At 38.4% G+C, this 14,457-nt stretch overlaps 1 protein-coding gene across 3 annotated transcripts in view; it reads left to right on the top strand.

Moving 5' to 3' along the window:
- Cmss1 (cms1 ribosomal small subunit homolog) overlaps positions 1-12,770 on the top strand; it is a 295,208-nt gene extending 282,438 nt beyond the window's left edge. Inside the window, exons 5-10 of one of the 3 annotated variants that reach the window (XM_090347370.1) lie at positions 1,256-1,315; positions 2,024-2,126; positions 7,295-7,355; positions 7,766-7,853; positions 10,148-10,236; positions 12,459-12,770. In XM_090347370.1, the coding sequence (XP_090203496.1) occupies positions 1,256-1,315; positions 2,024-2,126; positions 7,295-7,355; positions 7,766-7,853; positions 10,148-10,236; positions 12,459-12,542 (485 nt within the window). In that variant the 3' untranslated portion in view covers positions 12,543-12,770. The remainder of the gene's footprint in view (positions 1-1,255; positions 1,316-2,023; positions 2,127-7,294; positions 7,356-7,765; positions 7,854-10,147; positions 10,237-12,458) is intronic. The other 2 variants (XM_090347360.1, XM_090347380.1) reach the window with 2 other exon arrangements.
- Positions 12,771-14,457: the final 1,687 nt, after the last annotated feature.

Here is a 14,457-nt window from a genome sequence, read left to right as displayed (position 1 = left end):
ACAGTATTAATAATTTATGGGGTTTGAACTCAGGGCCTGGGCACTGCCTTGGAGTTGCTTCGTGCGTAAGGCAAGCACACTACCATTTGAGCTATAGCTCCACTTCCAGTGGTCAATTAGAGATAAGAGCCTCATGGACACTTGTTTTTCTTTAAACTACAGTCCTCAGATCTCAGCCTCCTGAGTGATGAGGATTACAGACATGAGCCACCAGCACATAGGGACATGCTTTATTTTAATGGGTTCTGTTTCATTTTATGGTAAAGTTATGTTATGTTGTATTTTGAACATTTTCCTATCTTCTAAAATCCACATTCTATTTCCTTTTAGTATAAACATTTACTCTAGTGTATAGCTATGTACTTTTAAGTGTATGTATTTGTCTGTAATTTGACATTGTATGAATGTATGTGCACATTTTAAATTTTATGGAATGACATTGTGCTGAATCTCTTACTCGGTTTCTTCACCTCACACCTCATTCTGACCAGATTACCAGAAGGAATATCCTTGTATATGTTGCTCTATTGGCCATACAAGAATTTCTTTCCATCAGTTATTCAGAAATCAAATCAGGGGTTCACAGTATATATGATCTTAATATATTACTGCTCTGCAGAATAGGAATGACAATTTACAATTCCATCCTCAGTTCCTATCACCTTGTACTCTCAATAACACTTGGCATACACATCTCCCCCTCCCCCGCCCCCACCACGGGGCTTGAACTCTGGGCGTGGGTACTGTCCCTGAGCTCTTCAGCTCTAGACTACCGCCCTACCCCTTGAGCCATAGCACCACTTTGGGTTTTCTGGTGGTTAATTGGAGATAAGACTCCCATGGACTTTATTTAGTGCCCTGGCTGACTTTGAACCCTGATCCTCAGAGTTCAGTGTCCTGAGTAGCTAGGATTACAGGCATGAGCCACCATGCCTGGCTCATAACACATCTTTCTAACATTAGCCATTTCTGTTTCCTAATCATTTTAATTTATGCTTCCTGGTGACTGAGTTTAATCATCTCATACATTTGTGGGACATTTCATTTTGCTTATTGCATATATTTTTTAAATAAAAATGCTTCATTAGTCTTAAGGCTGATATAAAAAGGTTTTATTTCAGTAAAAAAATTATGGACACTCCATAAGGTTGAGTACTTCTGCTAATTTATTTGGACAACTAATGATCCTTCTGTTTCATAATTCTTCATTCACATTTGCTTTATTCTCTACAATCATGTTTTCCCATGTTTCTAGACTCCTGTTTCCTCCAGGCCAATGATCTGACTCACAGTCTTTCATCATATCTAAAAGAAAGTGAGTATATTCTCATTTGTAACAAAACAAAAATATTTGCCGATTTGCTATTCTATTAAAAATGTATGAAATCTAAGGCTTCTCTGTAAAACAGAAACTTTAAGGTAAGTAAAAAATCTCTACCTTAAATGTATTCCAAGCGGAAATGATTATTTGATAGTTTTATCTCGATGTTTTCTTCATTTTCTTTATCCCTCTCTTTTTCTTTTTTCTCTCTCTCTGTCTCTCTTTCACTTTCTCCTTCCCTTTCCTTCTCTCTCTTTCAAGGCAAAATCTAACTGTGTAGCTACTATTAATTGGCCAGAATTCTATTTAATCAACATTGTCTCCAAATACCAAACATAAACTTAATATTGAAAATGCAGTATGCTGCATTACTTAGTTCTAAAACTAATCATTTTTAGCTCTTTGTCATATTATAGGTTTGGGGTTGTAAATAATGAAAATTCATTATATTCTAATATTTTGAATTAATAATATAATTTTCATTATAATATGCAGTGCTCATTATATTTTGTTATGTTTTAACACATGAGAAGGGGTATCATTGTGTGTGAAGTAATTCACCTACTATCTGGCAAATATAACGGTAACCCCTCTATTAATTACAATGTTAAAATTTTTTTTAAAGAAATAGTTGGAGAATGCTCAACATTGCAAGTCCCTCTTCTGCTATATTCAGAATAATTTTTGTGCACTTTTCTTCAGTCTGTCCTAAATGGATGAAACTTCGGAAAAATTATACCGAGAAGAAATCACTCCTGATGCTAATCATCTGCAGCTCCGCCATCCGAGCCCTGGAGCTCATCAGGTTAGACGCCTCACCAGTGCTGTCTCTGGAAGGTTTTCTGATTGTGCCAGCCTGGCTTAGTCTGTGAAGGGGAGGTAAAGAACGGTGAGCAAAACAAGAGGTCCTGCATTCTAGATAGAAAACCACAGATAATAAACCACAAAGAATTTATTATATTATCATGAATAGGTAATGTGTTAAGAAAGACAAGCATGCAAATGAAATCAAAGTAGATGGATAACACTTTTTTTAAAAAAGATTTTTGGAAGTTTTTCTAAGGAGAGGACATTTGAACAGAGACTTGAATGAAATGGAAGAGTGAGCCACGTAGCTTTGGGGAAGGCATTTCAGGTAGAAGTTTCAAGGATCACTTTGGCTACAATGTGTAGAAGCACCTTGTGAAGATTTAGGATAGAAAACAGAAGATTGCCAGGCACCACTGGCTCATGCCTATAATCCTAGCTACTCAGGAGGCTGAGATCTGAGGATCAAGGTTCAAAGCCAGCCGGGGCAAAAAAGGACCTGAGACTCTTATCTCCAGTTAACCACCAGAAAACTGGAAGTGAGTGGTGCTGGCCCAGGCCAGAGTTCAAGCCCCATGACTGACAAAAAAGGAAAGAAAAAGAAAGAGAGAGAGAGAGAGAGAGAGAGAGAGAGAGAGAGAGAGAGAGAGAGAGAGAGAGAGAGAGAGAGAAAGAAAGAAAAAAAGATTATATAAGGAAAATTCAATGGAAAAGAAGGAAAGGTTTCAGTGATTGTCATGGCCACCAGAACTCACTGTTTTGGGTCTGAAGCAAAGCAGGATGTCCTGGAGGTAGGAGTGTGGAGAAGAGGCTACTCACCTCTTGGTGTCCGCAAAACAGAAATCTAAGAATTGGAGGAAACCAGGCATGCCCACATTGACCCACTGGCCTACTTCCTCCACTGATAGACCAATCAGCTCTGAATTCACCAATGGATTCACCCACTGATGAAGTTAGTGTTCTATGAAGCAGCCACTTGTCTAGTTCCACCCCTGCACAGGTCTGTATTGAGATCCAAGCAATACATGAGTCTTTTTTTTTTTTTTTTTTTTTGCCAGTCCTTGGGCTTGAACTCAAGACCCGGGCACTGTGCTTAGACACTTTTGTTCAAGGCTAGTGCTCTGCCACTTGAGCCACAGCGCCATTTCCAACTTTTTCTGAGTTTGTGGTACCCAGGAATCCAACCTAGGGCTTCATACATGCTAGGCGAGCAATCTATCACTAGGCTATGCTCCTGGCCCCAATGCATGAGTCTTTCAAGGAACATGTCCTAACCAAAGTACAACACATCTCTATGATGAGAATCTTTCTAATATGTATTTATTAGTTTAAAACACTTTGCTTTTATGCCTTTATATCTGTATGATGCCTTTATGTCTTATCAAATCAGCTTTTGAAAATAAAACTTTACTTTCAAAAAATGGAAGGAAGGGTATGATTAACAATTATAACAAGAGAGACTAAAAATGAACTTATAAATCTACATTGAAAAACATTGCAAAAGCGGAAGAAAAATATTAAAGAAAAATATATAATCCCTTTTTTTTGGTCAGATTTGAGGCTTGAATTCAGAGCCTGGGTGCTTTCTCCGAGCTATTTTACTCAAGGCTAATGTTCTACCACTTTATAATAGCCATAACTCCATTTCTGATTTTTGAGTGGTTAATTGGAGATAAGAATCTCACAGGGACTTTTTGCACAGGCTGGCTTTGAACCATGATCTTCAGATCTCAGCCTCCTGAGTAGCAGGATTACAAGTGTGAGCTACTGGCACCTGGCAATGTATCTTATTCTTAATTAGGAAGATGCAGTGTTGTAATGTCTGTTTTACTTCAGATAATCTATAAATTTTATAGGTTCCCTATAAAACTCCAAATGAATTTTTTTTAATTAAGAGAACTAGTTCTAAATTCATAACTAAAATTGAACAGGAACACTTGAAAAGACAATCTGTGAGAAGAGAAGGTAGACTACATGTATATTTATGTTATAATAATTAAAATTTTATAAAATGTCACATATATGACAGACAGAAAAGAATTAAAATGCAAAATAGAGCCAAATGCACATGAAGTTGTAGCAAATAGCAAAGGCCACAAAATAGACTCTTTAATTTATGGTCAATTGGGTTGGAAAATTGAGTAGTCATAGGAAAAAATAAAGTTGGATTCTCATGTCACATTTAACTTTCTTGTGTTTAGGATCAAACCCTAAGCCTCACACATGCTAGACAAGTACTCTACCACTGAGCCACATCCCAGCCATCTACATCTCACTTTTTTTTCTTTTTGTCAGTCACAGGCTAGAACTCAGGTCCTGGATACTGTCCCTGAGCTTTTTCTACTCAAGACTAATGCTCTAGCACTTTGAGCTATAGCACCCTTCTTGTCTTCTAGTGGTTTATTGGAGATGAGCGTTTCATGGGGACCCTTCTGCCCAAGTTGGCTTTGAACCACGATCCTCAGATCTTAGTTTCCTGAGTAGCTAGGATTGCAGGTATGAGCCACCAGCATCTGGCTTATACCTCACTTCTATTCCAAGATAAATTCCAAATAGACCAAAACTTTGTATATAAACTTATATATTAAAGTCTTATGTACTATATATGTATTATGTACTAAAACAGTGTTTTACTCTGAGTTACCTTTTGATTTACCTTAGAATAAACAAGTAGGTGTTCCCAGATCATTAGCAACAGTAAGGTTCAGAGAAGAGCCAACCTGGTCTGCTCAGGTACACAGGCTTTGATAACAGACAAAACAAAGGCAATTCTAAGGCAAGAGGTGAATGTAGCTTGGTCAGATAGTGCCACTGTAGACATTCAGTAGAGATTCTGAACTAATCAAATCAAGATTTTAGAAAAAAAGTTGTTGCTAAGCTTGAATTGTCCTTTCAAGCCTTCCTTTCTCTACACCAGGACACAAATTAAATTGTATCACATGCCCTCCCAGTAAAGCATCAGTGTTCCCTTTGACTATTTCTAACAGAATTGATCTTCTGATTTCTAAGCAGTTGTTCTTGCTGGACCAGAAGTCAGAGAAATTCACATTGACTTTTTAGTGCTTTAAAAAGCACCCCAAGCTAGCTAGCTAGCTAGCTAGCTAGCTAGCTAGATAGATAGATAGATAGATAGATAGATAGATAGATAGATAGATAGATAGATAGATAGTAGAATTCTACATAGCCAACAGACAAGATAAAATAATGGCATTTGCAGGGAAGTGGATGAATCTAGAGCGAATCATACTAAGTGAGACAAGTCAAGACCAAAGGAACAAAAGGCCCATGGTATCCTTAATATGGCTATTAGATCCAAATAGTACAAGAGTGAGGACTCAAAAGTTGCATACCCAAGGCTATGGATATGGTATTGGAAATATAAACACAACTACATAGACATAAAAACCTAAGATTCTAGGGACCAGGAGTTTGGCCTAGTGGTAGAGTGCTTGCCTAGAATGCACAAAGACTCGGGTTCAATTCCTAGGTACCACATATATAGAAAAAAAGCCAGAAGTGGTGCTGAGGCTCAAGTGGTAGAGCTCTAGCCTTGAGAAAGTCCAAGGACAGTGCTCAGACCCTGAGTTCAAGCCCAGGACTGGCAAAAAAAAAAACCTAAGACTCTATAGACATAATGTTTTATTACATAAATTAATATGTATCTATGATATACAAACCCTTAGCCTAATTTTGATTATGTTCTAAAAACTAAGTCCCAGTGATTGTATATAGAGATTCCCTTCTTGAACACTTGTTTGTTAAACATGTCATTTGAAATATGATGCAAAAATCAATGTTAATAAATTCTTTAATTAAAAAAAAGTACCCCAAGCTACTCAATATTTGCGTACCCAATGCTATGGCCATGGTATTGGAAATATAAACACAACTATGTAGACATAAAAATCTATGACTCTATAGATATGTTTTATTACATAGATTAATATGTATCTATAACATACAAACCCTCAAAATTTTAATTATGTTCTAAAATCTAAGTGCCAGTGATTGTACATAGAGATTCCCTTCTTGAATACTTGTTTGTTAAATATGTCATTTAAAATATGATGTAAAAATCAATGTTAATAAATTATTTAATAAAAAAAGAAAACAACAAAAAAAAGTACCCCAAGCTGGGAGCTGGTGGCTCACACCTGTAATCCTAGCTATTCAGGAGGCTGGGATCTTAGGATCTGAATTCAGAGCCAACCTGGATAGGGAAGTCCACGAGATTCATCTAAAATACACTGTTTGGAATAAAGCAGGAAAGTGGTGTTGTGGCTCAAAGTGGCATTTATTTACCAAGTCTCACCTTTTTCTTTTTTGCATCCACACTAATACTATGATCCATTTCGAGTCTAAATGACTTGCTAAAGGATATTTTTGAGCAGGTACAAGTAATCTTTCTCATACCAACTAATGATTAATAATTCAGACTTTTCTAAGAACATCTGTTGTCTTGAGAGCCATGAGTTCTGTTCAGTTGTTTCCCTTGTTAATTTTGTCATGAAAAAGTGCATTTGTAAGTAAAAACTCACATTCAATAAAACCTGAATTTGCAGAATAATTCACAATTTTGCACTTTTATGTTTCCTCCTGATCTACAGTGTTTCCCAAAAGTAATGGCATATAAAGGAAACCAATATTCACATGTATCCCTAAATATTTGTACCCACTTCAACTCAAAATAGAATTTTAGATGATACATAGAAATACATATAAGAAATTTTAAAAAAAAAACAGTTAATGAAAATAGAAACAAATTAAAAATAGAAGTCAGAAAACCAAGAGGAAGTGTTGGAAGCCAGCCTGAATTTCAGGGCAAGTTCTAGGCCAATATGTGTTAACTAGCAAGACCCTATCTTACAAAAGATGTAAAGAAAGGAATGGAGGGGACAGGAAAGAAAGGGAGTGGGGAAGGAAAGGAGAGGGAAGGAAAGTGGAAGAAGACATCATGCTATCCCACTTTCATTGCAAAGCTAGACTAACCTGAAAAATCTCAGGAATGTTTATGTGGGGATATACACATATGCATACCTATGCTCATATATGCACATCGTCTTTGAGTACAGCCAGATGTATTACTTAGTCAATGCAATCCAAAATCAGTGAATTGTCTTAATCTCTTAATTTTGCCAACTGTGTTAATCTATTTGTTTTCATTAGGTCAATGACAGCATTCAGAGGAGACAGCAAAGTTATGAAATTGTTTGCAAAACATATAAAGGTAAGCAAGGACTTTTAGTTTCTGATGGGAGACTGAGTAATTCTCATGAGCCACTCCCAGACCCCAACTTTTTCCCTTCCTCCCTGTTTCTTTGTTGTCTTTGATGCTTTCCTTACCTGACAGCCACACCCACTTTGCTTCCCTTTGAGTTCTGCGCCCCTGTATAGCAGCTACCTCTTCCACAAGTCACTGCTCTGCCCTGTTCCCAGACAGAGCTGAAATTTGACTCCCGGATTCTGTTAGAATTTACCAATTTTCTAGCGAGATTTTCTTTGCTCAGGAAGTTGATCCTAAACAGAGTTGTCTTATTTGTTTTTTACTCTCTTAATTCTGAGATAAAATGCTCAAAAGTGGGCTATGATTGTACTTTTTAAATTACTTTGCCTTTCTTCTCTTCTGTCTTGAAATAGGTTCAGGAGCAAGTAAAGCTGTTGGAGAAGCGTGTGGTGCACCTGGGTGTGGGAACTCCCGGGAGAATTAAAGAACTCATTAAACAAGGTATGAAAAAGCAGTGATACTCCAGTGCAGAGTTAGGAGTCTCTTCATCCGCATGTGACCTAGAAAAACACATTTGAGATATAGAAAAGCTAACCTCTATTAATTCCACAGTGAGAAACTCTGCTTCTAGTCTCCGAATTTGACCGGCCAGTAAGCAAAGTGAATGGGAAATGAGGGCAGTGACTAACAGAATACATGAACTTACCAAAACACGTTCAAGTTCTAGTTGCTGTAAGGAGACTAGTGGAGCCTCAGAGCCTGCAGCCACTTTTTTGCGTTCTCTGGAATTAATCAAGCAGTATGTGTTCGTTAGATTGAATCTTGGTTAAAGGCTGACATAGAGCACATATTAAAACAGACATGCATTTTCTGTGTAGGAAACAGAGCTGTTCCACAGTACAAACACACTTCTTTTTTAGTTATCTCACAGAAAGTATTCCAGACATCTCTTAGTGGATTTTTGTATTTTAGTTCACTGTCTTGAAGCCAGTAGCCTAAGGACCTGCTAACCTGCTGATAATCAGCTTATTTTCTATTCCTACTATCAGATTTAATCCCTTGTTTTCTTTCAAATGAATGACTTTAATGACTTCTTTCTTTTCCAAATACCTACTTCATATAGTAATAGAACTTTATTTGTCTAAGCTAGGCACAGTGGTTCATGCCTGTAATCCTACCTACTCAGGAGGCTGAGATCTGAGGATCAAGGTTCAAAGCCAGCCCGGGCACAAAAACGACCTGAGACTCTTATCTCCATCTAACCTCTAGAAAACGGAAAGTGGGGCTTGGCTCAAGGGTAGGACAGTAGCCTTGAGCTGAAGAGCCCAGGGACAGCACCCAGGCCCAGAATTCAAGCCCCATGACCCACCAAAACAAAAACAAAAACAAAAAAAAAACAACCTTTGTCTAGAACCATTCCTGTTATTTTATGTATCTAAAAGTAATATGTTAATCTATACAGTAACTCAGGACAGAGATGGTCATTTGCCAGCCAGCCACCACCAAAATATAAAATCACTGATCTTTCTCTCCAGATCCAAATCACCTAGGGTTAACAGCATACTGTATGGAGAGTTGTGTGCAAATGCAGACAACTAGACGCTAAAGAGCCACTGGCAGGGAAGGAAGGCTACATTTAGTGCTCTTGTAATATCCCAGCCATTTGGGGGTCCCCGAGCCCCCAGTAATACATTCACCAACACTCAGTGAGTCATTTTAATAGCGTAGCAGCTACTCTCCACCTTTGGGCCGAGAGAGAGCAGCCCCAACCTTCCGTGGGGCTGAGCTTTTAAAGGAGAATGCCATACACAAGTGGTCCTGGTCACCAGGAAAACACCCCACACAGGTGGTCAAGCAGTTTTAAGTAGTTTTACAAGAACAGAATTAGACAGCTAATCCTGACAGTTACCACACTAAGGCTTCATGAGCTGTAGTCACAGGTGATTGCATTGGAAAGGAGGTCAGCTAGTAGAGGCGGGACCTTTTTTATTTAATCATTGGACATAAGAAACCATTGAAAGCTAAGAAGCAGATAAGTGATAATAATCATAGTCTTTTGAGAAGGAATTTGGGAGGGATTACTGTCATCAGAAGAAGCCAGGGATGGACTCTTAAGCTGGTCTCTGCCTCCTTTATAGTTCTTAGCTAAGATATCTTGTCACTGGACTTCCCACCACTACCAGTTTATACGGTTGGAAAGGAGAGAAAGAGAGAGAGACAGAGACACAGAGACAGACAGAGAGAGAGAGACACAGAGACAGACACTGTCCAGACAGCATTTATTGAAAGTAGATATATAAAGAGTTGGGGAAACAATATCTGAAGGCTTACTTCTTTTGGAAAAAGGAGCTGTTGAGCTCTCCAGCCTCACATTCAGTACTTGTCTTTCCATAAGCCAGAAGACAATGGGGCAAGGATTTGCCTGCCTCATCAAAAGAGAGCTGAATGACCAGAGCCCTCCCCTTCATGCCCTTTTCTGCCTAACACAAACTACCCAGCACCCTCCTTTGCTCATCCTGTCCTCTGAAGCCCTCACCCTGACTGGGACCGAGGGAACGAGGCTCGGCTAGCAGTGAGTGTGGACAAGCTTCGCCGGAGTTGCCTTTTCCTTTTCTGGAAACAGTGTTAGGCATTGGCAGTCCCAGAGAGCTCCGTTTGTTTCCCATCAGGCACTTTATGTGCAGAGATTAGTTGTGCAGCAAATGAAGCAAAAAGCAACTGGGCGAGTAAAAGTCGTTTTAACAAGCTGTGTCATGAGGTTTTCACTATAGCAACCCTCTCGCTGTCTTTTTCAGATGGCCTTCATTTGAACCCACTAAAGTTTTTGGTTTTCGACTGGAACTGGAGAGATCAGAAGTTGAGGAGAATGATGGACATTCCGGAGGTACTGTGTAATCAGAAATTTGCCTTTAATCATTTGTTTTGCTTCCAATTTGAACTTGAGTTCAAAAAGAGTAATAAAGTCTTTGACATGAGGAGCCAGAACATTCTGGCTTTTGAAATTCTTTCTATCTTTTAACTCTGAGGTAACTACTATAATGGAAGCCTCTCATCCCTCACTCATAACTGCATCCTTCCCACATGTGCGTCATCAGATCAGCCCCGCTGCTCGTTAAGTACCATGGAGCCTGCCCCACTCAGACATCTGCAGCTCACCTTTAAGCAACAAAGATCTAAACCACGTGTCAGTGACTCATGCCTATAATCCTAGCTACTCAGGAGTCAGATTTGAAGCATCACTGTTGCACGTCATCGTGGGTAAAAAAGGTCATTAGACTATACCTCCACAATAATCAATAAAAAGGACTCCATGGAGGCATTACTCAAGCAGGAAAGCACCAGCTCAGCAAGCTTGAGGCCCTCAGACAGCTGAAAATGAAAAAAGGAACCATAAGATGTGAAGGTTTTAGCACTTTTTCTGTGCTATCCTTACCACTACAACTATCTTTACCTTTTATCCATGTGTGTACACACACAGGGCTCATTTGACCAAAGTAGGAGATGGGAAATAAACTTCCCTCATTCCTGCCATCTCCATATTCCTGCAAACCTACTTACTTCATTTAGAAAGACAATTTGGTTTTGTGGAGTAGAGAGATTTTTTTTTTGTCTCAGTGATTAGAATTGAAATGATCGATGCCTTTGTAGGCATAAAATTACCTTGTTATATATTTATTCAAGTAATCTATTAATATCAAATTTTGAAATATTAACTTTGCCACCCACAATATCATCATTAAGCCAATTTTTCAATCTAGTCTGATATTTTGAAGTAGCTGTTAGGGAAAAGAAGACAAAAAGAAGTTTGCACAGTCATAAATATAGCTGCCAGTCACCAACCAAGAATAAATAAATCATGGAAGTAACTATCAAAGAGACTTGGAATCACTCCTTCAAACATGCTGAATGAATTAATTTACCACATAAACTGCTTCCCCATATTGACCAAAGCTGATTATAATTGATTGGTGTTCAAATGCATCAGATTAAAAGATAATTTGCTCAGTTCAGTGTAGACAGTTATGATCCTTCCCTCTCCTCACATGCACCCCTCCCCACACACACACAGAGTACACACAGTGTATAGAGTCAGGCACTCTACACTGTGAATAGACTTAACAAGTTTAACAAATTTGGTGTCAAAGATATGAAACCAAATTTGATGATTTTTGTTACAATGTTACATCTATTGTGTTAAACTACCGATCCACTCGTTTTCTAACTATTAATAATGAGAAATAATGTTGAATTTTGTCATTGTGGTTATGGTGTTGATGTCAGCAGTTTTCCAAAATATTGAAATCTTTTGTGTAATCTGGATTATATAAAGTATACTTTGGTATTCCTTGGGCTTTTGTATGGCATTATATTTTTTATTCTATGTATTGCTAATATTGGCATTGTATTTTTTTTTTGCCAGTCCTGGGCTTGAATTCAGGGCCTGAAACCTGTCCTTGAACTTTCTTAAGGCTAGAGCTCTACCACTTGAGCCTCAGCACCACTTCCAGCTTTTTTCTATGTATGTGGTAACGAGGAATTGAACCTGGGTCTTCATGCATGCTAGGCAAGCACTCTACCACTAGGCCAAACTCCCAGCCCCGGCATTGTATTTTTAATGACTATAAAAGTGTGGGGGCATGTTAATGAAATCCATGTTATGTTAAGCCTCTTCCTTTTTTATAATCGGTCATGGGGCTTGCAGTCAGAGCCTGGGTGCTGTCCCCGAGCTTTTTCACTCAAGGCTAGCACTCTACCACTTTGAGCCACAGTTCCACTTCCAGTTTTCTGGTGATTAATTGAACATGAGTCTCACCGACTTTCCTGACTTAGAACCACAATACTCACATCGCAGCCTCCTGATTATAGGCATGAGCCACCAGTGCCTGCCGAACCTCTTCATTTTATATGACCACTTTAACTCAGTATCAAATGTGGGTTAGGACTTCTGCCCTGTGATTCTGTACACATACCTGGCATTCCAGATGATGGATTTTGGATTTTGTCAAAACCATATTTGGTTGGTGGCGGATTAGGGCAGGGGAAGTGAATTTTCATACATGCTTGGTATCATAACTTTCTGTTGTTTTTATCTTATCTCTCATTTAGATAAGAAAGGAGGTTTTTGAACTTCTGGAAATGGGAGTTCTCGATCTATGCAAGTCAGGATCCTTGAAGCTGGGCCTTTTCTGAATCTGCATCATGATAGAGATTCCACAGTAGAATCTGCATCTTTTTCAATAATGCTGGCACTTTACAAGTACTCAGGAAATATCAGCTATTATTGTATGTTCTTTGCATCACCAGATTGATCACCAGAAATGTTTAATGAGGATTCTTCAACAAGAATAAATGTGCTCTCTTCTCAACTTCCTTGCATAATAAAGAATCACTGGCTTGTGTTTGATCTTCATTGAGCCAATAGTTTTCTTCTCATCAGTTGCCTAGTCTGGGAGTGCAGGAAATGGGAAAGAGCAGCTAGGTGACATGAAGCCAGCCCCTTCCTGTCTGAGCCTCTGTTCAGCATCTGTGAAAAGAACAGATGGTGATCATGGAACAGATTTATAAACTGAAGCATGGTATCAACAAGAAGGGTTGCTATGGAAGCTAGAAAGGGTTGGAAGTATATGCGACACTTCACAAATACAGAAATATAACTATTCATAATGTGTAAACCTGTTCTGAAATAATTCCAAACCTATAGAATAATGGCAAAAAATAATAAAATTACCAATGTTCTTTCCACCCCTTTCCCAATGTTGACTTCTAGTATATCACAACACAGTCACCAAAAAACAAGAAAGCAATATCGGTGTGGTGCAATTGAACTATTGATGATTTTCAAATTGCCCTTAGTTTTTTAACCAATGTCCTTCTTTGGATAGATCCTAAGACAGTCTGTAATCCCATATTGCATTTAGTTGTTATGTTTCTTTATGATCACTGCTATTTCTGTCCTTCTAAGATTCTTAACTTTTATAATTTTCTTGTTTATTTGTTGTGTCAGTACCAAGCCTTGAACTCCCAAGCTCTTACTGTAATTTTTTACTCACTGTTGGCACTCTGTCTCTTAAGTCATTCCTACAATGCAGTTTTGTTTTGTTTTGTATTTTATTTCTTTGTTTTGCTGGTTAATTTGTTAAATGGAGTATCTCAAAGTGTTTTGGTATGACTGGTTTTGATCCTTGATCCTTAAATTTCATCCTCATAAGGATGTAAGATTACAAATATGAGCCCTTTATATCCAGCCACCTTCACATCTGGATGAATTCTTCTCAGACATTTTGTAGATTGTTCCTCAAGATTGACTTTTCTTCTGTTGTTTCATTTACTCGTGGCTATCTTCAAATAGTTGTACAGGAGGTTATAATTTAACATGTCTATATATATATATGTGTGTGTGTGTGTATGTATGTACATACAGTGCGCGAAGAGGCACTCCTTCCATCCCATCCCCTTATCCTGTTTTCTGTCATTTGAAGTTTTGCTTTTTTTGGGTTTTGTTTTGTTTGGTTTTTGTTTTTTTGTTTTTTTGGCTAGAACTAGGCTTTCAAGATAGCACATCAAAATTACATCAAAATCCAGCAAATTACATACTCTTACTGCCTGTGTTTTTCTGCAGACTGAGAACTGTACACAGTGCCTCAGGGACAAAATGCATTCCAATCTCAGAGGTCCCGACTGGGGCCCAACAAGTTAAGAGTGGGGGAAAATTTTTTAAAAAGAGCTACTACAGAATGAAGTGAGACTGAAGCTTCATTCTCACTGTGGCTAGCCCTTACCCTATTATTTCTATCCCTTCAGTCTTAGCAAGTGAGATATTCTCACCAATTGCAAGAAAGAAACTGAATCACATTTCTTCCCAATTCCGGCATTTAAATTCCTACCAAGTTGCATGTCTTGATTAACTTAGGGGGAGAAAAAAAAGGTATAATTATGATTTTTTTTTTTTGTAATGGTGCTGGTGTTTGAAATCAGAGCCTCCAGCTCACTAGATAGTTACTTACCACTGAATCAGGTCCCACTAGATAGATACTTACCACTGAACCAGAGCCTCGCGCTCACTAGTTACTTCCCACTGAACCATACCTCAAGCATTCAAGCAAGA

Source organism: Megascapheus bottae, chromosome 1 (genome assembly GCF_031878675.1).
Source record: "Megascapheus bottae isolate mThoBot1 chromosome 1, mThoBot2.hap1, whole genome shotgun sequence".
NCBI classification, from domain to species: domain Eukaryota; kingdom Metazoa; phylum Chordata; class Mammalia; order Rodentia; family Geomyidae; genus Megascapheus; species Megascapheus bottae.
The sequence above is the reverse complement of the archived record's forward strand: the minus strand, read 5'-3'. Positions and strand labels throughout refer to the sequence as shown.